The following is a 25,682-nucleotide window of genomic DNA, read 5'->3' as shown; positions in this document are numbered from 1 at the left end:
AAAACATAGACTCCAACGAAGAACGCGTTATAGCTACAAAGCAAGGAATAAAAAAATTATTAGCTTGCTACGACGAAATTCTGCGTGAAAAAAAGAAGGCGCTGTGTCGTCAGACGAATTTGTTAGATTTTATGAAGCCATCGACATCGAAATAACTTTTTTACGTAAGTCATTTGTTTTTTTAATACATATTTTATTAATATTTAACTGCAATTTTATTAATATTTTTCTTGTAAACTAGTGTTTTTGTTAGTCCTTGGTCCCAATTAAGCAAAATTTATATGTATTTATATGCAAAGTTTTACCCCGACTTACGCGATTTTCGTCGGACCCACCAATCGCGTAACTTCGGGGTATTACTGTACACTCATACACACGACTGGGTAGCCAGGATAATACATCAGGAGCTAACAAGAAAATACCAGTTGATCAAAGAAAGTATACCACACTACAAGTACGAACCCCAGGAAGTACTAGAGACCCCCAACCCACAAGCTGTACTGGGACTGTGCCATAATAACAGATAAGACAATCCTGCACAACAGAATGGACACAACCCTTGTGGACAAGAAGGAAAAGGCTACTTATCTGATTGACATAGCAGTACCCAACAATGGCAACCTGCAGAAAATCCATGGGGAAAAAATCAGGAAGAACACAAACCTGAGACAGGAGAACAAAGAGATATGGCATATGCAACAAGTAACGACCATCCTGAACATTGTGTCAACCACCGGTATGGTGCCAAAGTCCCTACATAACAGCCTAGCAGCAATAGGGTTCCCAGAGAGCACCTACAAGGAACTCCAGAAAGTCGCAATCCTGAACACTTGTAGGATAGTCAGAGAGTTCCTCGACCAACTGTAACATCAGGCATAACAACAACCACACTGTGTACTTGATAGCAATACCCGTCATGAGGTAGAAACCCCCAATCAGAGAGAAATAAAATAATAATAATAATAAAAAAAATCACAGAAGTCACTTCATTGGATCTACCTTTCTCATGGCTGAAGCAGACAGTGGTGCCAACTGGTGTTGCTTCCAAGAACTAATACCATCACTGGATACAAGCTAAACAGAGATATCCACCTCCACAGATGGATGATGTTGAAAAGAAGTAATGAACATACTGCATTGAGTGTAGCACAGGATAAAGACACTGTTCAGGCCATAGGCAAAGGGTTGGTTCGAAAAGTCAGAGACAGTGGAAGCAAGTGACACTGTCCTCTGTATGGCCAACCACAAGGGAAGGGCAAAATCTTCCAGTGAAGCAACTGAAAGTGCTTCCTGCGCAACTGTGCTAGTGGTCACCTAAGAAGAAAGAAAATGCCAATGCATGAAGTGGAGCATCAAAATGAATACATTCATCATGCAAACATACTATAAAGTAACAAAACTAGAGACCAATATGATAATGTACAGGATGAGACTACATACCCAGTGGTTGTAATGATTCCCGACTGTTAACATCACCGAACAGAGAATAGCAGACCAGAGAAGGACCATTATAACGAAGAACTTAATAGCTCCTGCAATCTTGGAAAAAAATCAAGCAGGTTTGTTGTTTGTTTGTTATTTGGTTTTTAGGAGCATTAGCAACTAAGGCCATATTGCTCCGGAAATATGCGGTGGTCATTCCCTTGACCTTTCCACATCCTCCGCATTTGGTGGTGATGGGCTCGAACCCCTGTCTAATCAAGAAGCGTGTGCTACACACTGCTGTTCCTTCCCACCTGGCTAAGGAGGCGCATGACCAACTACAAAAAACGCACAATGTGGACAATATCGAACCAGAGGAGGAAGAGCAAGGCCACTGCCGCTGTATACTGTGCTGTGGTAGCAGCCACTAGGATCAATGGAAGAGAAATGAGAGATAAGCAGCAGAAGATAGAACTAAGAGTCAAGGTAGGCCAATTGACCCAGTACCAATGGGGTAATAAGAGTAAGAAGTTCACTGCAAAAGTAAAGAGAGTCGTTAAAAAAGACAATGTCCACGGCAATCATGAGACCAAAAATTAGAGATCAGAAGAATACTTACACCCATTGAAGCAGAATCTCCTTGCACTCGGCAAGAGACTACACCAATACAAAGAGAGCTCAGAGAAAATCAAAAAGCACTCAGCAAGAGACTACACCAATGCACAGAGAAAATTAAAAAACCAACTCTTCAATGAAATCAAAGAGCCTTCTACAGGAGTATTGTACAAGAGGAGAAAGAAGGTAATGGACCACCTGAGCAGAAGACAATCAAAGAGTTCTGAAGCAACATAAGAGGCAGTGAAGAAAGACATAACAGCTAAGCTGTCTGGATAGAACTACAATGGAAGAAAAACAAGGACATACAAGAGATGACAGAATGGGAGATTCATGAGGAAGAAAAACAACAGGTGATCAGAAAGCCCTACAACTGGCAAACCCTCAGGAATAGATAACATCCACAACTACTGGTACAAGAAGTACATTTGCACACACAAACACCTAACACAGCAGTTCACCAGGATGATAAGTCACCTGGAGACAATCCCTGAGTTTCTTACCATAACTGTTTCATAACTGTTGATACGGCAGTTATGGAGCAATCCTATAAGAAGCACCACAACCTGTGCAGTCTACATCAACTACTGATGGCCTTCGACTCTGTGCCTCATAGCTGGCTAACAGAGATTCTACAAAGTCGATCTGACAATATCAAACTTCCTCAAAGCAATCACGGTCAAATGAATGCAACAGTATACAAAATTTTCTAATTTTGTATACTGTTAAAAGTAGTGCAATACCAGTCAATTCATTACAAAGGCAAGTTTGATCTGCTGTGATAATTTGAGAATGTCACAAACAGACTGATCCCCATCAGAAGAGGAATCTTTCAGAGAGATGCCATGAGCCCACTGTGGTTCTGTCTAGCACTCAATCCACTACCCACTATGCTCAACAACAGCAGAAAGTACAGATATACCCTCAAAGAAAGAATGAAAAACATGTACACTCTCTTCCTAACCGCCCCATCAGGGAGAAATAATAAATACATGTATAATAATAATAAATAATGACCAACTCGATTACCATATCAACCATTGGCATGGTGCCAAAGAGCAGCCTTCATAAGCACCCAGAAGCAATAGGCCACCCAGAGAACACTTACATGGAACTCCAGAAAGCCACGATCCTGAATACTTGTAGGATAGTAAGAGAGTTCCTTGCCTAAAAGTAATAAGAATAATAACAGTAACTAGACACAACTATACAATGCACTAAGTATTGGTACCTGTCAGGGGACGGAAAAAAATCCATAAAGGAGAAAAAATTTTAATAATAACTAGGGGGCTTCGTCCCCTGCTTCTTGCGCTCGCTTCTGTTGATAAAATAAAATAAAATACTTACAGAATCTTTCGACACTATGTGTGTGTGTCTCTTGCTCAGCTATGAATACATAAATACGTTACTATATCTACACTGGTGTTCAAAGAAAGTGCATCACCTAGGAATTTTACATTTCTAACCCTTTTTCGTGATGGCATACTGCATTAATGACTAGCATCACAAATAGAAATATAAACAAAAGATATTTATTAATAGTTAAGGCAAAGCTAAGTAATATTTGACAGGTGCTCTCAAAATATTCCAAAATGAGCATTTGCAATCTTTATACAACAGTTTTGGTAAACATGACAATTATGGCTGAAGTGTTATCAGAAGCCCTCAATTTGCTTCCATTTATCATTTTAAATGAAAAACAAAATGAAAAGTTCACTAGGTGCAAACTAATATTTAGTTGAACCGCCTCTGCCCTGATGACAGCAGCACACCAACGAGGCACTGACAAGATCAATTTCTGAAGATAATCAACTGATAGTTCGTGGTTCCAAACACGAATTATGGCTTCCTGAAGTTCACGAAGGGTCTTTGGTTTCTTTCTGGCAACTGCAGATTCCACAAGATGCCAACAGTTCTCTATAGGATTCAGGTCTGGGCTGTTTCCTGACCAGCTAACAGTTGTAATGGACTGTTCTTCCAACTATTTTTTCACTTGAAACAAATATAACACCTTACTGTCGAATCTCTAATGCAGAAATGAAGCTAAAGTAACTACAGAGTGCCTACTTACACTTTTCGCCCAATGACAAGGAGCAGAGTCATCCTGAAAGATGCAGTTACTTGGCAGTTTGAAATGGTCTCTAATGGTTGGCAGCAATTTGCCTTCCAATACAGCCAGGTCCATTGGCATTTACGGAACCATTTATAAACTGCAAGTTACCTACTCCACAATACGAAATGCACCCCCATATCATTTGGCTGGTTGGGAATTTCACTGTAGACACCATACAGTCTGGATGGTATTCTTCACCACGTCTTCGGTGAATCCTTTGTCTCCCATCAGAGCTATATAGGTTGAAATTTTTCTAATCTGAGAAAATAACTGACTTCCACTGCTCGGGGGTCCATTTGACATGCTCCTTACACCAAATTAATCAGCCCCTTTTCATTTTTTGTGTGAGGGGTGTCTTCTTAGGATGACAGGCTACAAGTCCATTTTTGAAGAGGCATCTTCTGACTTACTGCACTTGTTACTACTCCTGTATTCTCTTTTTTGTACTTCCCATTCTCTTTTCAGCTCAGACGAAGAAGCTTTATGGTTTTTAAGGCATAAGCACTTCAAAATACAGTCCTGTTTTGGTGTAGACTCATTTGCATCCGTTTCCTTATTTCCTATCAGCAGAACCAGTATTCTTGAGTTTGGAAAGAAATCTACTCACTGTCGACTGATTACAAGACACTGTAAGAAATATGCTTCCTCATGCAAAGCAACAATAACTTGCCATTCTGACACAAGCAAGGAATGACTGCAACTCTTGCAGAGCGTGTTTATATAGTTGAAAGTAACAGCTAATGCAATATTACGCCATCACCTACGCGTGTCAATCTTATCTGATGCAATCTGTAAGAAATATTGCCACATACTTACGTTATTCGGACGACAATTACAATTTTAAGGGGTGATGCATTTTCTTTGAACACCAGTGTATATTATATCAGTGTAGATACATTATAGACAACTCTTAAAGAAAAATTACGATTGTAGTGTGAAAGGTATCATTTCAGATGTATTTCATATTGTGCTCATCCTTCACAAAGAGTTACCAAGTATTGCATTACCTTGAATAAATAAAGACTCACTAATAGAGAAGACTATTGTTCTTATTCTTGGTTGGCATCACCACCACCACCACCACCCAGACGGCACTGTTTCAAAGATAGTTGGCTTTCATCAGTGGGTGTCCTTCACACTATAATCATAGTTTTTCTTTAAGAGTTGTCTATGGTGTATCTACACTGATATTATATAGATACAGAATCTTAAACTCTTAAAATATTATACCTTGTTGCATTCGGTTTATTTAAATAAATATGTTACATAAGGAAATCAAGGATGGACAGCATGGTCATGTTAGATAAACATAGCGCATTGTTCTCGCACAACACACCAGACATAACTCTTGTGGACAAGATGGAAAAGGCTACCTACCTGATTTACATAGCGGTGCCGAACACTAGCAATGTTCGGAAAACCCATGAGGAAAAATTAGGAAGTACACAAACCTGAGATCAAGGAGATGTGGCATATGCAAGAAGTATCAACCATCCCAATCATTGTGTCAACCACCGGTATGGTACCAAAGACTCTACATAGCAGCCTAGCAGAAATAGGTCTCCCAGAGAACACCTACAAGGAACTCCAGAAAGTCGCAATCCTGAACACCTGTAGGATAGTCAGAGATTTCCTTGACTGAAAGTAACACCAGACATTACAACCACCCTGTGTACTTGGTAGCATTACCCGTCACGGAGTGGAATCCCCCAATCAGGGAGAAATAATATAAGAGCAACAATAATAATAATAATAATACTTTTAAAGAGATAGTCTCTGCAAAAGGTTAACTGGCTGTTTGTTTAAAAGATGAGACTGCTCTGACAGCCTGTTTCAGTAACAATACATAGACAAAAACAATTGTAAAGAAGTTGTTTGATGTGAGCTGTCATGCAGTATACCAAATCAGAATGATTTTGCAAACTGCAAACGAATGCAACAGTATACAAAATTTTCTGATTTTATATACTGTTGAAAGTAGTGCAATACCAGTCAATACATTACAAAGGCAGGTTTGTTCTGCTGTTATAATTAAGACACTGCATTATCTGTGTAGTTTAAATCCTGCTGCCAGCAAAAACATGAAAGGTCATGGCAGCTATTATAAATGTTTACAGATGTAATTAAGTTTAGTTGCAGTGTGTAATAGCTATTAATCTTCAGCTCCTCTAAAACTACTGAATTAGTATATACCTCTGAATTTCAGAAAATTTTAAAATTGGCACCTCTCAATTCCCAAGGATTTTAAAGAGTTTACTGTAAATAGGTAAAGCAACTTACTGTAAGGGTCTTTAGCAGTAACAGGTGACAGAGTCTCTAGTGGATCAGATTCACCTTCTTTGTTGAGAGCTTTGACTCTGAAACTATAGGATTTTCCAGGTGTCAAGCCAGTTATATCCATTTCAGGAAAATGGGTCTTCCCTACAGGAATCCAGAGTCCAGTATCTGGATCTTGCTTTTCTACTAGGTAACCTTCAATTGGCTCACCACCATCATCTTTGGGTTTATCCCATTTCAGTTTGCAGCCATTTTTGGTTACATCAGACACCTGAAGTGGTCCCTCTGGTTTAGAAGATTTGGCTAGAATAAACAAGTATTTGATTAGTTTCATTTATAATAAATCATTTTCATATCTTAAAATTTTAATCAACTGAAAGTTGCATCATTACATCACTGAAATGTCTGTTGATTTCACATGAAGAACTGCAATAAAGAGAAGAAAGGAAAGGAAAGTCAAAACAAATATTTAAACATAACTGTGATTAAAAACACAACCGGCAGGCCAAGTTTCTTAACTAATAATAACTTGTTGAGAAGGCATGCATAAACTATTTCATAAAACACTGTAGAAGAGACAAGGAGTAATATAATACTTAATCCCAGAATGTGGTAGAGATGTTGAAACAAGTGCTGAAAAAGTAATCCTTTTGACTGCCTGCTTTGTTTAGTTCCGTTACAACATTTCCTTGAATATAAAATACTGATATATGTTGAACTTTGAAATCAAAAAGCTCAAATAAAGCTACGAATTCCTTTGAGGTGGAAGGAAGATTGGGGGGCAGAACTATGGTACTTAGGCACAAAGCTAGCCCTGATAACTATAGATGTGTAAATTAAAAACATTCCTATACTATTTTGTAAAAATTGCTACTGAATGCAATAAGAAGAAATACCTGAGTAATAACCATAAAAGTTATGTTGGCACTTCTAGTAATTTTTCTTGTCCTAATCAATTAAATAAACAAAATTATTAATTAAATTATAAAACTGCAAAATAAAGGTGCAAACAACAAATAAAAAAAAAACAAGCATTTGCACTCACCTGGGAAGCACTGACATGAAATTGCAAACAACTTCTGCCTAAAATAATGCTAGAAACCCCTATCCACACCATACAAAACTGAACACTGGCACCTAATAAGAGAAACACCAACAGAAAAAGGGAGAAAGTTTTTTGAACCATAGTAACAATAGGAGACTATGTGACATTTGCTGCTAGGAAAAAATTCCCAAAGCTTGCATTTCTGCCATGGCTTGTTATTAAAAAGCAACCAATGATGTTCCAATGCAAGCAATAAAGACATATTGAACAAAACATCATTTAAACATGGATGACACCTTGTAATTCTGAAGAGGACAATTCTGATGACATATCAAATCCATTTGGGTTTTTCAAGTCAATACACTTGTGTGAAGCAGATCATGAAGGTACACTACATGGTTTTAATCAATTGTGCAATAATTATGAAATTGTCATTGTCAACTCTAGAAAAGTTGACATCAAGCAGCTGTTTAGTGAACTCCACCAACAGCATAGAGAAGAAAGTGAAATCAAAACCTAAAACAACTGCTTGATGACAAAAAAATTAATGAAGATCTTCAAAAATGCCTCCATTTGAGCAATTCAGAACCATCCTATATCTTTTTCAAATATCGAAATACACAAAGATAATGCAGACCGATAATTTGTGGACACTTCAACCTAGGGGCACAAAAATAGCTGATGTAGCCAATTGCTTTTTTTCAAAGTATTATCTATCATAGTGCCCCCAATGCAAGAGCCGTCAAAAACACAGATGACTAGCTTTCTCAGTTCTGTGGTTTCCCTAAAATGCACAAACCAGGCATCCTTTTGCAACTGATTGTTGTCTGTTGTGGCAACTTGACACACCAGCTTTAAAAGCATATTGCTGGTTTGCTTTCATCACTTATTGGTAAAACAGACTATGTTGTCAAAAACAGGGAGACAAGGTCTCCCTGTCTCCCTGTTTACTTTCCAATACAGCCAGGAATTGCTTTTGCTAGGTGACTGTTGAACAGGGATTCCATGAAAGAGGCAGGACCTCTTTCTTTGTAAGTGATATCCGTGATGCACTAAATATTTGTTTGCCTGGTTACATCACAGTGTTTGGTGATATACTGTGCCAGCATATTCAGGGTACAGATGGGTGCTCTAGTCAGTGCTCCCTTAGGTAATATTACAATGGAGCCGTTGGAGAAAGACATATTTTCTTTTTAATCTGCTTGCACCAGTTAGGCTCTGGAATATATATGGATGATGAGTTCATGGTCATTCCCAGTGAGTCAGAGGCACTGCTTCTCCAATATCTCAGTTCCTTCTTCTCTTATACTACAGGAGGTAGATCATGCACTTGCATTTCTAGATGTCTTAGTTCAGCATGTGGGTTCCCATTTGGTAACCTCAGTATATAGAAAACCAATGTGCCGAGGACAGTTCACCAATTATAAGTCAGCAGATGCCCCAGGACATATCCATAGCACAGCATGAGCATCATTTAGTCAAAGTGATTACACTGCCAAAGGGATGCCAAGATCTCTAAGATTAGGGTGGATTTGTCTAGGTGCAAATGCCCCCCTCATGTTTTGGATACATTTCAAATTACATGGTAATAATTCTGTTTACAATTTGGATTACAATAGTGAGTTTATTGCTGTTGCTTATATTCCCCACTATCTGGGTATATCTGCACATCTTTCTAGGGTGTTGCAAAATTACTATATTGGTTGTGTGCAGGTTCTTGGCAGGAAGTTGCAGTCCATGGTTTTCAGAGTTAAATCTGTCATTCCCAAATCAGCAATATGCCGACTCCATTTATTGGATGACATGCCCGGACAGTGTGATGTATTAAATTGGTCATGATCGCATCTTGAAACATGAGGGCTATTCGTCAGGCCAACTTTGCCTGCTCCGCTGTTGCTTTGCATTATTGGTGTGAATGCACATGAATTGTAACCAATGTTCCAATGTTGAAATTCTGGACCACACACATGATTCTCTTCATTGCTGCTTGTTGGAAGCACTCCATATAGCTGTAGCAGATTCCAACATTAATCACAAATGTGAAACTTCATACACCCTATTATAGAAGCACTTATTTAACAGCATCAGGAAAGATGGCGAGCTTATAATGTGGAAAATGTACATCAGCCTACTTCTGCAGAGTCTGATGACTGATAGTTTGTTTCCCCTATATATATTTTCCCTCACCCTTCATAATCTGCATTGGTTCATTGTAGCACGTGTTTATGTTATGTCTCTGCAGAATATAATGATGTTCATACTACTTGCTATCTAAGTTGATAAAAGGGACACTACAAAAGCTTCTTAATGCATATTTGGTTTTTGTTCTTATCACCTTTAGTATTTATCTATGTACATTTTTATTTTTTATTCTTAATAAGTTTTCATATATTGTATTTTATTTTTTTTTTTACTGTATCTTTTAATAAGGACTTATTTTATATGCTTACATCTTGTCAAAACTGAAAAGATTTGTTTCAATATAAATTTTGTTTGTCTATGCTTTCACTTTTTAGTATCCTTGACCATTTAAGCAAGATCATGATCTGTTTATATTTCTGTCTTGCTTTTTATTCAGAGTTAGCAGAGTATGTTTTGCACACTTGATATAATACAAATAGGATAGCATATCCGGGATACACCAAAAGAAAAAAAAAAGTATTAATTAAAATATCTTTAAAATTACAACAGTATGGTTTTTTATCCTATAATACAATATTTACTTTCAATTTACCATTATTTATTTTTTAACTGAAGGGTTACAGTAAAAAAATTCTTTATGTACTAGTCCTAGTATTTCTTTGGGTACTGGCTTTAGTATATGATATAAGAATTATTCTTTGCATTCAGTGCCTTTATAATGAAATCATGGTATCTTATCAGGATGGTTAGGCATGATCATCTTTTAACAAATCCATGTTGTGACTGAGAGAATTTTGTTTTCTTTTTTTTTTAACTATTGGCTCCATTATTTTCCCTAGCACAGAATTTAGACTTATATGTCTGTGGTGACCAGTTTCACTCTTTGAACCACACTTATGAATGGGACATAGATTCCCAACTCTTCAATTTATAAGAACCTCTTTTGAATCAAAGGATGCTCTCATTATTATTATTAAAGGGCTAACTACTTCTTTTTCTCTTTCTTTTATTATAAGTGGATAGATTTTATCAGTCCTGGGTGCTTTTTCCACTTTTAGTTTTAGCAATTTCTGTTCCTTCAATTTCAGCTTCCTTTCAGTCATCATAAAATCATTCAAGCCTGATCAGTATTAGAAATTGGGTCCGATAACCCAATTTCTACAATCTTCTTCATAAAGTAGAAATAGGTATTTAAATATGTACAGCACAGTCATTACTGTCAAATATGGGCACCTCCGTAGCCAGATGGGAAGGAGCAGTAATGCGTATCACATGCTTCTTGATTAGACCAGGGTTCGAGCCCGTCACCACCAAATACGGAAGATGCGGAAAGGTCAGGGAATGACCACTGCATATCCGGGAGCAATATGGCCTTAGCTGCTAATGCTCCTAAAAAAAAAAAACCAAACCAAACTGTCAAATATGAACAGTAGAGTCATTAATGTGAAATATGAACAGTATAGTCATTAATGTGGAATATGAACAGTACAGTCATTAATGTGAAACATGTACAGTACATTATAATCATAAATGTGAAATATGTACAGTACATTACAGTCATTAATGTGAAATATGTACAGTACGTTAGTCATTGCTGGGCATGTAATTCAGCATGTACAGGATCATCGACATTTACACCATTCCTGCCTGATGGACCAACGTGGTTCATTTCTTTCTTTCTAACTTGAACATAAACAAAGAATTCTTTGCTACTTTTCTTTCTGCTGTTAGAAGACTTCTCATAATCTGCTTTAGCAATTTTAGAGCAGATTAGTTTATATTAAAAAAGTAAGAGATTACCTCAACTTTTTCATGGAATTCTTCCAGTCAATTCTCTCCAAATGTAACGAATAAAATAAGATAAAAAAAAACAAATTAATGAATTCTCTCACCCATAGAAATACGACGCACAACGAAATCAAAAGCCAAGAGCCCCAACCCGACCATGAAACGCATCATTAATTCTTTTTTTTTTTTTTTTTTTCATCTTATTTTATTCGTTACATTTGGAGAGAACTGACTGGGAGCATTCTACGAAAATGATTGAGGCAATCTCTTATTTTTTTAATATATTGAAAAATCATGGAAGTTATTGAGCCTTGCAGCTCTGAAATTTTTACTGATTTTTATTAATTTATATGTACTGTAAGCTTCTGTGTCACCTAATAACTTATAACCATCCTATTTAGTTTTCTTCTCTGTTACTAGTCTCATCAGTTCATTACACATTGTTTTTAGGATGAAACCTTGAACATCATCTCCCAGATGACAGAAAAAGTCTAGTAGCTTTGCGTTTGTGGAAAATAGGGACAACGTGCCTGCTCCTTTGTCATTTTCTATGCAGTTTCCATTTCCTATTTACTTTGTTCATCCTGCCACTCAAAGATTTTTCCATAAGGTATTTGGGAAATAAATCTTTGGATAACAAGATTATGGTTAGTAAAGATATTATTTGTTCCTATTATCTAATATAGTGATAAAATTCAAAACTCTTCTGAGAGTGTTAATACCAGAAATAGTGTAGGGATAATCTTTTAAACATGGGAGTGTGTAAGTATGGGTAAACTATTGTGAATCTGGCCCCAACAGGGCTGTACTTATGCCTAGATAAAAAAAGACTAGGACTTGTAATTTTAAAAAATCCAGCCCAGGTTCCATTTTACTTTCAATTGAATTAACAAAGTTAAAGAGGATTAAACTTTCATTCAATTTTTGATAATTTATTATTATTTTTTTATGAAAACCCCAAACGCGAGAGGTATTAGAACTTATAGCACTTAGTACCATGCATGGGTTGGAGGTTGAGAAGATGAAAGCAGATATTTGTTGACATTAGACTTGAACTTCTATAGGCTGCAATTTTCAGGAAATACATATGAAGGAAGGTTGTTCCAGAAAACAGCAGTTGAATGAATAAACAAGAAAGATAAAAAGTTGGTTCTGTGAGTTTGAAGTTGGACAGTAAATAGATATTGGCTGGTGGCGGCATATCTTCAGACTGTTTTGAAAGAGAAAGCGGGAATTATAGAAGCCAATTCAGAAGAACAGTGTCCATGGAAGCATCTGTAGAAAAGGCATGCAGCAGAAACAGTATGTCTATGAGACAGAGAGTGGAGAGACTCTGTTAGAGATGAGTCATTAATTAACATAATTGTCCTCTTCTGCATGGAATCTAGAAGCCTGAGAGAGAGTTTGGGGACACCGCCTCAGATGTGGGAACAATATTCCATGGTAAGGCAGATTTTCGATTTGTGCAGAGCGAACAGCTGTTTGGAAGAAATGTAACGCTGAGAGCAAAAGAGAAAACCAAGTTTTTTCAGAGGCAGAGGGAGCAATATTTGCAATGTGCTTGTGGCAAGAGAGATTAGAAGTTATGGTAATCTCCAAAAGAGATATATCATCTTGCCTAGACATCGGAGTGTCACCAAAGGTAAGCATAGGAGCAGAAGAATCCTCTTTGCAAGATATAAGACAGGACTAAGTTTTAGAAGGATTGAAATCAACTAAGTTGTCTTTGCTCCACTGGAGAATTACCTGGGGATCAGCATTTAAGGAATTGGTAACAGATATTAGAGAAGTTGAAGCTGTACGAGCAGGGCAAGGTTTCTCAAATTGGAAAGTGGAATGCAATATGCTATCATCAGCAAAACTATGCATAGGATTTCTGGTCAATGGAAGAAGATCATTAATATACAAGAGGAAAAGAGTGGGGGAAAGAACTGAACCTTGGGGGACACAGACATTATTGGAGAAGTTAGAAGACAGAGAGCCATCTACCATCACTCTCAGTGAGCGATCAGAGAGAAAACTGGATAACCAATTACAAAAATCAGTTGGCAAACCACAAGAGGGAAGCTTGTTTTGAAGATCTTTATGTCAAACATGATCGAAAGCCTTTGAGATGTCACTGCTTGTGTTTCACCGAACCTTTCCATTGAATTTGCCCATAAATGAGTAATATAAGCCAGAATATCAACAGTGGATCGACACTGATGGAATCCATACTGGTGGTCACTGATCAGACGGAAGGTTTCTAGATAGTTTAAGAGTTGGCAGTTAATTGATTTCTCCATTATTTTAGAAAGAGTAGAAGTAATTTCAACGGGACAATAATTAAGATGGGACTGATTTGTCACCCTTTTTAGGAACTGGCTGGATATGAGAAAATTTCCAAGCAGAAGGAAAAACACCTTTGGAATAAGAAAGTGAAAAAAGGCAGCAAAGAACAGCAGTAAGTTCAGAAGCAGAGGTTTTGAGAACAAGTGAAGAAATACCATCAGGACCTGGAACTTTCTTAGCATCAAGGTTCGTCAAAATCCTTCTGACATCCTTTTGACAGAAGACCACAGGAGGCATTGAATGGAGCATGTTGGGAATGGTAAGAGGTGTTTTACCAAGATCACTAATACATGAGTTGGAAGATAAATGGGATGCTAGCAAGTCAGCTTTATCCTTGGCTGAAGTGACAACAGAACCATCTGGTTTTGACAGAGGTGGGAGCAGAGATGGGCAAAAGTTGCAGCCAATAGCTTTGGCAAGAGACCAGAATGCTCGGCTACCATTAGGGTAAGAAGCAATTTTTATACTCTTAGCTGTTCAAAATCTAGTTTGGATTGATTAATAACTGCTTTACAATTGTTGCGAGCTTTGGTGTAGGCAGAAAATGAAACTGAAGAATTGGAAACAAGCCAATTATGATATGCAACATTCTTCTCTTGAACAGCCTTAGCACATTTATTGGAAAACCAAGGTTTAGATAAAGGATGAGATTTTAAAGTGGAGTGTGAAATAAAGGATTCCATTCCTACAAGAATAATTTCACTGACACAATCTGAGCAAACGTTGATATCAGAATTTTTGAAACATCAATCCGACCAAGGAAAAGAAGAAAAGAAATCTAGCAGGTAATCCCATTTTGCATTCTTGTAATGCCAAACAACATGAGGTTGGAAATAGCCATGAGATAAAGGCTCCATTGGCGAAGAGACAATCACCAAGTTGTTATCTGTGGTGTCCCACCACTTACTTTGACCGTGAACTTAGGAGGGTTGTTTGTGAGAAAAAGATCAAGTGTGTTGGCTGTATGGTTAGGATTGTCCGGTATTCTGGTAGGTAAATGAACAATCTGTGCGAGGTCATTAGTATTTGCAAAAGCCTCAGAATTTTGACCAGCTGGGTTTGTTTGACTAGAAAACAGAAGCCATGTTGCATGGTCTGTAGGTTCAGCCCTCTTTGTTCTACAGTACATGCAAAGTGATCATACTGTAAAGTGACGCCACAGCACAGTTAGCTCGTGGTGTCACTTTACATGTGGTGTCACTGTTCTGTGCTGTAGTGTTTTTCTATTACTGTACTGTAATAGCAGAGTAGACTTATAGCTTTAGAGTATATCACTTTTACACCAATTCAAGTTAAATGCATAGACAGGATAAGGGAGAGAGACAAAACATTTGTTAATGTTGGTAATGTAGCAGTAACAGATTATTTTGGGATCCTTCAAAAACCAACTGTTCTGGGCCCAGGATATATTGCAAAAAAAATTTAAAATTTAAAGCAGACATAAGATTACTGCAAAGCAACTCTGAATTGTGAGTCATTATATAAACATGTAGCAATGTGATGGTAATGAATTCACAGAAAAAAACTACTACTGATCACACAAAAAAAATTTCACAGGAACCTGAGCCAATCAGCTCTTTTCTTAGGCAATTATTTAGATATGCAGCCCCATCTCCACTCTCCTACGAACTTATACCATAAAAGCCTTCATTGTTGTTTCAACTTCAATTGAATATATACATAACCAAGTGCCGGGACAAGAATGAATTGATTAAGGCACCTGAGGCAGGTGCCTTAATCAATACATTCTTGTCACAGCACCTGGTTATGTATATATTCAATTGTATACAAAATAATGAATGAATTTGTAAATTGAAGTATTCAGGATTACTGACAGTTTGTATAACTGTACTGATCAGTACTGAATATCATTAAGAGAAGCAATTACTGTAAATGTTATAAATATTTGAAGGAGAAAAAATGAAGTGGAAAGAGCAAATATGCGTTATTAAAATAATTAGTAATAAGTAATATATAAATAAAGGAGCGAGGGAATGATGCCAGCAGTGGGGAGGATGGATCGCAAATTAGCAACACATACGACATACCTGATATTCTTCCTGATGAGGTAGAACATGCACTGAAGAAAATGAAGAATCAGAAAGCCCCGGGGGAAGATGAACTTATCATAGAGTTGTTAAAATTGGGAGGAAGAGACATAACACAAAAACTGGCAAGGCTCTTCACAAAATGCATTAGAAAAGGTGTGACGCCTAAGCAGTGGAATAATGCAATCATAGTTTTGCTGCATAAGAAAGGAGATAAATTAGAAATTGAAACTTATAGACCAATTAGCTTGTTATCCTACATCTACAAGTTGTTCACAAGGGTCATTACTAACAGATTAGAAAGAATACTTGATGAGAATCAACCGAAAGAGCAAGCTGGCTTTCTCAACTATGGATTCTCAACTATGGATCACCTTCATGTAATATCACAGCTAATGGAGAAAGCAAATGAATATAAAACACCATTATGCCTGGCATTTGTGGATTATGAAAAGGCATTTGACTCCATACAGCATAAGGCAATGTTTCGGGCACTGGAAAGACAAGGCATAGATACCTCATATATCATGATTTTGAAGAAAATATATGAGAAGGCTACCTCCTTTATTAGACAAGACAAAGACAGTAGCAAATTTAAAATTGAGAAAGGAGTTCGACAAGGAGACACAATATCTCCGAAGCTGTTTACTGCTGCCCTTGAGGAAGCTTTCAGAAGATTAGACTGGTCGCAGAAAGGAGTCAATGTGAATGGAGAGTACCTAAACCATTTACGATTTGCAGATGACATTGTGTCATAAGCCATGATCCCAAAGAATTAGAGGAAAATCTTAATCAGTTATGCAGAGTTAGTAAGGGTTTTGGACTAAAGATGAATATGGCTAAAACAAAAGTAATGATGAACAAGTATGCCACAGAAAGGGAAATAATGATTGAAGGAGCAGTAATTGAAAAAGTGGAGTCATATACTTATCTGGGACAAGTCATTAGCTGTAATAACGATAAATGGATGGAAGAATAATTTAGAGAGAAGAAGTCAAGAGAAGGATAAATTTTGGATGGATAGCATTCAGGAAATATAGTCACATACTGAAGAGCAATATCCCAGTTTGTTTGAAACGTAAAATAATGAATCAATGTATACTCCCCACCATGACTTATGGAAGTGAAACTTGGGCACTCACAAAAAGAATGGAAGAGAAGCTGAGAACTACACAGCGAAGAATGGGATGAATTATATTGGGAATCAGGCTGTTAGATAAGAAGAGAAACACATGGATTAGGCAGCAAACTCAAGTAAAGGACATTCTTATCAAAACTAAAGAACTAAAATGGTCTTGGGCAGGACACATAGCTCGAAGACATGATGACAGATGGACTAAGAAAATAACAGAATGGTGGTACCCAAGAAGAACTAGAAGAAAACCTGGAAGACAGCGGTGAGATGGATAGATGAAATTCATGAGTTTGTGGGTAGTAAATTAAAGTCCATTGCACAAAAAAGAAGGAACTGGAAAGTTGCTGGAGAGGCCTTCATCCGGCAGTGGATTGAAAATGGATGATGATGAATAAATAAGTAATGCAACATATTCATATATTTGAAGAATAGTTCCTGTTGATGCTGCAACCAGCATCCTTAAAACACCACAGAGAGATATTTTAAACTAGTAATGGGCATAATCAAAAGATCAGTAATTGAGGGATTTCAGTCAAAATTCAGTAAAAAAATCATTGCCAAGTTCCAAAATTTGGAACTTGGCAATAATTTCTCCATGACAGAGAAACTCTGGCTAGCTGAATTTAGTAGAAAACAACATATATTTTAAAAATTATCTTTAAATTTGGTTAGATAAGTCATAAGTGAATAAAATTACAGATAAATAAAAAAACAAACAATTTTATGATAATAATACATGATTAAAAAATGTACAAAAATTTATACCTCTCTATTATAAAGCAATATCAATTTCTTCTAGAGAACTAGTTTTCTCCAAATCCAAAAAAGAATACACAAAGGAAGAAATATATAATCTTCTAAACATTTAAAGGTTATTCTTTCTTTTTTTGAACATATTTACTTTTATAATTCTGTATTTTTATGTAAAACTGTGGAAAGTGGAAAATTTTCTCCTGTATTTGAAATAAGCATAAAACAATTGAGATAATGCACTGCTTTACTTTTCTGGCAGGTTCCATTATACAATAACAGGAGTTAAAAACTATTACATTATAATCAAGAAGTAGTAACCATTGCAACCAATTACGTGAACATTACCATGTGTAGATCAGATTTGCATAGCAATTCTTTTTTTTTTGGAGAGGGGCAAAGGTACAAGAGGAAGTGGGTAAATCTGTTTGCATGAAATTTGGTACAAAGGTAAAGAAGAATATTGAGGGCCTTCATACAAAAAAAACAATTCACCACTCCATTCGTTCGAAATACCTGTCCAGCTTAAATTTATTTAGGCTATCAATTTCCATGACAAGGGATGGAAGTCTGTTCCACCAACCAACTACCTGCTGGCTAAAGGCAAATTACTGCATGTCTATCCTACATCTGTCTTTCCTCAATTTGAATTTATGCCCTCTCGGGTGATTATTCTAGGCAAGAGGAAGAAACCCATCAGCATTGAGCATGCTCAAACCATTCAATGCTTTATACACTTCTATCAGATCACCTGGCTGGTGCTAGTCTCCAGACAGTATAATTTGCAAAACTTAAGCCTTTCTTCGTAAGAGTACCCCTTTGTTCCATTCACTAATCTTGTTGCCCTTCTCTGTACTCATTCCAGCAGCTCTACATCCTTCTTGAAATGAGGCCTCCAGACCAGTATACAGTACTCAAGGTGTGGCCTGATCATTGCCTTATACAAGGGAATAATCACCTCCTTATCCCTGCTAGAAAAATTCCTATATATCATTGACAATACACCATGAGCTACTCTTGCAGCCCATCTGCACTGCTCAGAGAACTTCATATCTGCCTGCACAATTACCCCCCAGGTCCTTTTCATTCTCTACCACTGTCAGTGTAGTACCACAGAGTTGATATGTTGCTCTGGGGTTGCTGTTTCCCAAACTTCATTTGCCACCTCTCAGCCCATCTGCTCAACCTTTCCAGATGCTGTTGCAGCAGCATAGTGTCAGTAGTGTCCTTAACAACCCTGCCAACCTGTGTACCGTCTGGAAACTTGGACATTAAGCTTGATATACCATCATCAATATTATTTATAAATACAGAAAACAATAATGGACCCAACACTGAACCCTGAGGGACTCCACTAATAACTTTATTCCATGAGGAGCATTGCCCATTGATTACCACTCTCTGTCTTCTCCCCCTCAACCACCCCTTTATCCATAGCAGCAATTTGCCTCCAATGCCACACTGCTCCAATTTTTGCAGCAGTCTTCCATGTGCAACAGTATCAAAAGCCTTTCTAAGATCCAAGTATATAATATCAAAGTTATTCCCTGCATCCAGCTCTTTTGTGACTGCATCATAGTATCCAATCAAATTGGTCAGGCAAGACTTCCCCTTAACAAAACCATGCTGGGTCCGAGCTATAACTGAAGTCTTGTCTAGATGATCCTGCAGTGATTCTTTAACCAGTGCCTCTATTACTTTTCCTGGAACAGAAGTTAAACTCACAGGTTTATAATTACTTGTGTCGGCCTTTGATCCTACTTTGTGAATTGGGGTCACATTTGCCCATCTCCAGTCTGTGGGTACCACCCCTGAGTCCAAGGAAGCTCTCATAATTATGGCTAAAGGTTTGCTTACTTCCTTTGCTGCCTCCTTTAATATAACTAGATAGATCCCATCCACCCCAGGTGCCTTTCTTGTGTTTATCTTCAACAATTTCTCCTCCACTTTACTCTCAGTTATTACAAGATTCTCTAGCTTACTGCCAGAGTTGAATACACCTCTGGCATTCCCCTCGCTGAACAACTCCTCATGTGTGAATGTCGATGCAAAATATTCATTTAGTTTGTTAGCTACCTGAGCAGGATCATCAACAGCTGACCCATTGATATCAAGTGGACCAATCTGATTCATCCCCTTCCTTCTAGAGTTTACATAAGTAAAGAAATCTTTGCTGTTTTTCTTTGCATTATTTCCCAAAGATTTCTCGTAACCTGCCTTTGCCTGCCTAACCTCCTTTGTAACTTGGTTACAGATCAACTTTATCTATCATAGGCTTCTGTGTCACGTGTTAATTTATATGTATCCCATGCATTTTTCTTCTCTGTCATATGACAGAGAAGAAAAATGACAGAAGAAATATTGTTCAAGGTTTATTGCCTAAACCTTGAACAATATTTCTTAGTTGGTATGTAAAGCCTAGTTGCTTCCAAGTTAAGTTCTTTGAATGCTTCCCATTTTGAATTTGCTCTTGGTAACATCTTCAGTTGGTCCCACTGTATAGAATTTAAATACTGTCTCAGACCATCGTAGTCGCCTTTACGAAAGCATATAACCCTTCCCTTTACCCTGATGGTAGTTACCTCTTTGAGTAAATCCCACTTCAGCACACTGTGATCACTGCCACCTAGTGGTTCCTTTATCTACAGATTCTTAATGCATGAAGAATCACTACTGATAATAAAATCAAGAGTATTACTCCCTCTAGTTGCCTCCTGAACAATCTGATGTAGAAAACAATCATCCATTGTTTTACTAGTGTGTGAGACACCAACCCACAAATTCCAGTCAATATCTGCAAAATTAAAATCCCCCATTTTAAGACTCTCTGATGTACTGGCCCACTCTATTTCCCTGTACAGTTTCTTATTATATTCATCAGAGTCATTAGGCCTATAGCACACTCCTTCTCTAAATTTTGATCTCCCAATGCTTATGTCACACCAAACTAACTCGACACTGCACTGTCCAGCGATGTGGACTGGCTTCACTTCCTTGGATTTTATATGTTTCTTAACTAATAGCATTACCCCTCCTCCCATCCTATCCTGTCTATCCTTTCTGTAGACATTGTACTCCCCAAATTCCAGTTCTGCATTCCTTATATCTGTGTGACACCATGTCTCTGATATCCCAACAATATCCGCCTTTGATGCTTTGAGCAATACCTCAAATTCATCAAATTTATTTACCAAACTCCTAGCATTGGTGTACACGCAAGTATACATGCACCTGTTTTTATTCTTAGCTACCCTAACACAACCCATGTGTTTACTTGTACCGCAGTGACTCCCAGCAGTCTCTGAAATATCCTGCATCTTGTTTTTCAGGCTTCTGCTCATTCCAAAAGAAGCAGTGCAAGAATCACTTTCACCTCTGCCAGCGGCTATTGTTAACCTTCTAGTCTTTGTATCCCCCCCCAAGCTAGCAGTTTTCCGACCCACCTAACACTGCCTCGAGAGCATCAGCAAATATTCTTACAACCTTTCTATTTAAGTGTATCCCATCCCTGTAAATGGCAGTCTCTCCTGTTAACAAGTACAGTCCAGGCTGAAAAAAATTCTACCCCTTGAGCCTTGCACAATCCCTCCAGGGCCGAATTGATCGACAAAGCTCTCATCATATACTCCCTCCTATCGTGTCTGGGCAGAATTGCAGACACTTTCAAATTCAACCCTAATTCACAGCTTTTTTTTCAACAGTAACCTGTACTTGTTAAGTAATTCTGCCGGTCTCCTACTCTTGATATCATTAGTGCCAATGTGTACAACTATATCACCTTTTGCGCCCTTAAAAGATGATATCCGCTCTACAACGTCATCAACCTTTTCCCCTGGCAGACATATCCTGGTCCTGTTCCACCTATCCTTTTTACAAAGCATGTTCCCCGTTTCCCTGACAATAGAGTCACCAACAACTACTAGTTCCTGTGGGACCAGCGCATTCTGCCTTGGGGGTTGCCACTGTGTTGCGTGATGAACAAGTGCAAGCTCTGGCGTTGATGTGGGCAGCTGAGAGCTTGATGGGCCCCTCAATTTAGTTACTTTGAGGGCATCCACCCTGTCCTTCAAGCTCTCATATAGGCCCATAACAACGCTGATTTGTTGCCTGATTTCGTTACACTCCTTGCATTGCGCGCACACACACACAAACACATCCCCCATGGCAGTATCATGTCCCGTACCTGATTGCTCCACAAACATCATGCAAGCAGTGCATTTTAAAAGGCTGTCATTCAGAGGGTAACTGCCCCCCTCAGTTCTCCTATGAGCCACAGCACTCCCATTGATTTCCCACTCTCATGATTTCGATTTAATTTCAAAAAAGTTTCAATTTCAGTACAAAATTATAACCCTACACTTGTATCCCAACACAGTTATAACGGTATACATATTTTTCAGTATCAAGTATTAATTATCTACAAGTTCCCTTTATATAACTTCCGTATCAAGTTATTATTAATTAATTATGTTACGTTGGTAATCTAAGTTGTAAGGGAAATATACCAAATATATTTCCCTCTTAACAGTTTGTAAAATGTGATAGTTTGTGTGGCTAACACTTTGTTTTGCTAGTGGTGGGGTTGCTAGTACTTCTCACATTATGAGATATTTTTTCCCTTTTTCTTTCTTTATTTTTCTTTTTTTTTTTTATTTGTTGCATGCCAGGTATGGGAATTTTTTGGTTAAATCAATGCAGTTTTAGTATGGCAAGCATAAGAATCAGAAAGCAGCATTATTTTTGATTGCTGCTACTTGGTTTCAAAATGGCCAGTCATAAAACACATTGAATAACTTAGCACTACCTAAAGCATATATTCAACACACATTACTGGTTTAGCAGTCTTGTTTAACACAGAAACAAGACAGATATAAGCTAATGCTCAGGAACCACTGTAACAAAGACATATAAATACATACGCACATACATGTCCTACAGAGAAAGATGAAAACTCCAAACAAGAAAGGTATTAGAACCTATAGCACTTAGTACTACGCTTGGGTTGAGGGTCGAGAAGATAAAAGTAGATTATTGTTGACACGTATATTGAATTTCTATAGATTGTAATTTTCAGGAAATATGTGTGAAGGGAGGTTGTTCCAGAAAACAGAAGTTGAAACAATAAATGAGAAAGTAGAAAAGTTGGTTCTGTGAGTTTGATGTTGGATAGTAAAGTAGTATGAAAAATTATTCCTTTATTTTTCATAATATTGAACAAAACTGCCTTGTCTGCAGTTATTGTTACTCTCTTCTTTGTTAGAACCATTTTATGGATTGACTTCTCCAATACAACGGGATCTCTCCACCCCAGGTGCAATGATACCTTCTCTGATACCAACGTGTTCCATCTTATACAATAATCTCGCATGCTGAACGAGGTGAAATAACTTTGATAAATTTAAAACACACACACACACACACATATATATATATATGGGCATAACTTCAGAAATGAGTTCCTCATATGTAGACAATAAAAATATTTTATATCAACATAGTTGCGGAAATGCTTGGTTCGGTCTTTTCAATTGCTCATCAGTGTTTTCTTCTGCCATCCAGTCTTGAAGCACTTCTTCAATATCTTCCGGTATTTCAGTATCTCCTTCTTTGTTTGACAAAATATACCAGTCAGTATTTTTTACCGAATCATCAGAGTCAAAATCTTGCTGCTTTTCATCTTCAGAACTACTACTACTAAGATTTTCAGAAATTTCTCTCAGTTTCTCTTTTTTTAGTAATTTTCTTTTAGCCATTTCTTTTAGTAATTTTCTTTTGGAGTTTTTTTACAACATACTTGTACAAACCTGTGGAGAAACGCACAACATAATACAGGGTGTCTCAAAAATACACGGCATAACTTCAAGAATGAGTATCTCATATGTAGATAATAAAAATATTTTATATCAACATAGTTCCGGAAATGCTTGGTTCCCGAGTTATTAACCGGAATGTCTTATCTCCCGCAGGTGATTTCCTTCATCACAAGGTACTGACAGAATCTGTTGTTTTTCCATTCCGGCCATGCACTCAAATCAGGAGCAAGCGGATATGCACTTTATGTACGGTTTGGCGGACGGCAATGCGCTGGTGCTCTGGAGGCTCGTCGTTTGTACCATGAAAGGTTCCCAGAACGAATATGTCCAGACAGGAAAATGTTTGAACGTATCCATCACTGCCTTTGTGAATATGCGACCTTTACACCTCATGCTGCCGACAGAGGGCAATCAAGATCTATGATACCTGAAGTAGAGGAGGAGATTTTGGATGTTGTGCATGCCACTCCTGGAATCAGCACACGCAGAATAGCAATGCAAGTGGCTATTCAACTTTCGACTATTTGGAGAGTGTTGCGAGAACACCATCTGCAATGGGTAAAGAAAGGCCTTGTCACAAGCATATTACCCTGTGCAAGTAATATTCTGCCAGTGGTTCTTGCAGCAGTGTGGTACAACTCCTCACTTTCCTGCCTTAGGTGATATTCACAGAGGAAGCACAGATCACACGAGATGGAATCCAAAACTTTCACAATCAGCATGAATGGGCTCAGGAAAACCTTCAGCCTCAATACCTGGGTGGGTGTTTTTGGTGATAAGTTATTTAGGCCCCATGTACTTCCAAACAAACTCACAGGGCAAGCGTACAGAAACTTTTTGGAAAACAACATGCCTGATTTTTTGGACGACATGCCACTGACAATTCGTCAAAAAGCACACTTCATGCACGATGGCGCTCCCACACATTTCAGGCACCTCGCCCACAATTACCTGAATCGAAGGTTTCATGGTCGATGGATAGGTAGAGGTGGACCAACTTGCCTGGCCTACATGCTCACTGATTTAAACCCACTAGATCTCTTATTGTGGGGCCATTTAAAGTCATTGGTGTATTCAACTCCGGTAGCTGATGTGGAAACTCTCTGCAATCGAATTGTGGCAGGTTGTGAGACAATACAAAACATGCCAGGAATTTGGCATCGTCTTTGCGAGTCCATGAGATGTTGATGTGAGGCCTGTATTTAGGCAGAAGATGGACATTTTGAACAATTACTATAAGGTGATGTGAACAATTAAGTGTCATAGACAGACCTTCAAAACTCGGAAACCAAGCATTTCCAGAACTACGTTGATATAAAATATTTTTATTATCTACATATGAGGAACTCATTCCTGAAGTTATGCCGTGAATTTTTGAGACACCTTGTATATACACAGGGTGTTTCAAAACTGATGGTTAATAATTTAAAGGTGAAAAGTACAAACTGAAATAAGCAAAAAAGTCCCAGTGAACACTGGGCCGCAAATGAACCGTTTTCAAGATAATGCACATTTTCTGTTAAGATCGGCCACTTAACTATGGGAGCACTAGTTTAGCAAAAAGATGTGAATCCTTTGCTAAGGGTGGTTTTATTAAACATAAGATAATACATTTTTAATTTTTGGTTTCAACACCACAGGATTTTACAGATTTTACATGTTACAGGATGTTTTTTCGAACACCCTTTCCTCAACATCGTGTTATGCTTCTGGTCCTACCTGCTTGTACTCCATGTGTGAAGCGCCGATGTTCTCTAAGGCATTGATGTACCCTGATGAATGTGCACATGTTGGGCTGCCTTCGGAAGGGAAATTCTTCTTGTTACAAACATGCAGCCTTCAGTTCACTGCCACTGGCTTTACCATACATGAAGTGCATATCTGCATACGCTTCATTTCTGTAACCTCTTTCCATGTTGACTATCCTTTGGCAAGTACTAGTATGCCTGCTACATCTCAGGGCATTAAGATACGGGAAATGGAGAGAAAATGAGCATAACCTAACATAAACAAACAAGTCAGTGGAGGATCCTAACTCTGTACAGTTCACCTTGTCAGTGGTGGATCCCAACTAGAAATGTGCAATAACTAAAAAACGATTCACTTAAGTACCCATGTTTACAAGACATTTTTTTGCATACTGTAGTCTGTACAGTTCACCTTTAAATTATTGACAATCACTTTTTAAACACTCTGTTATCAG

The 25,682-nt window shown here is 37.8% G+C and overlaps 1 protein-coding gene across 2 annotated transcripts in view; it reads right to left on the bottom strand.

Moving 5' to 3' along the window:
- Positions 1-25,682, bottom strand: part of LOC150079033 (twitchin-like) — a 2,795,346-nt gene that overhangs the window by 1,409,105 nt on the left and 1,360,559 nt on the right. For both annotated transcript variants that reach the window (XM_090382361.1, XM_090382360.1), the window contains one exon: positions 6,431-6,730. In XM_090382361.1, the coding sequence (XP_090238487.1) occupies positions 6,431-6,730 (300 nt within the window). The remainder of the gene's footprint in view (positions 1-6,430; positions 6,731-25,682) is intronic.

This window comes from Mastigoproctus giganteus, chromosome 10 (assembly GCF_048544385.1).
Source record: "Mastigoproctus giganteus isolate SK-2022 chromosome 10, ASM4854438v1, whole genome shotgun sequence".
Lineage (NCBI taxonomy): Eukaryota > Metazoa > Arthropoda > Arachnida > Uropygi > Thelyphonidae > Mastigoproctus > Mastigoproctus giganteus.
Note: the sequence above shows the minus strand (reverse complement) of the source record. Positions and strands in the feature narration are given on the sequence as shown.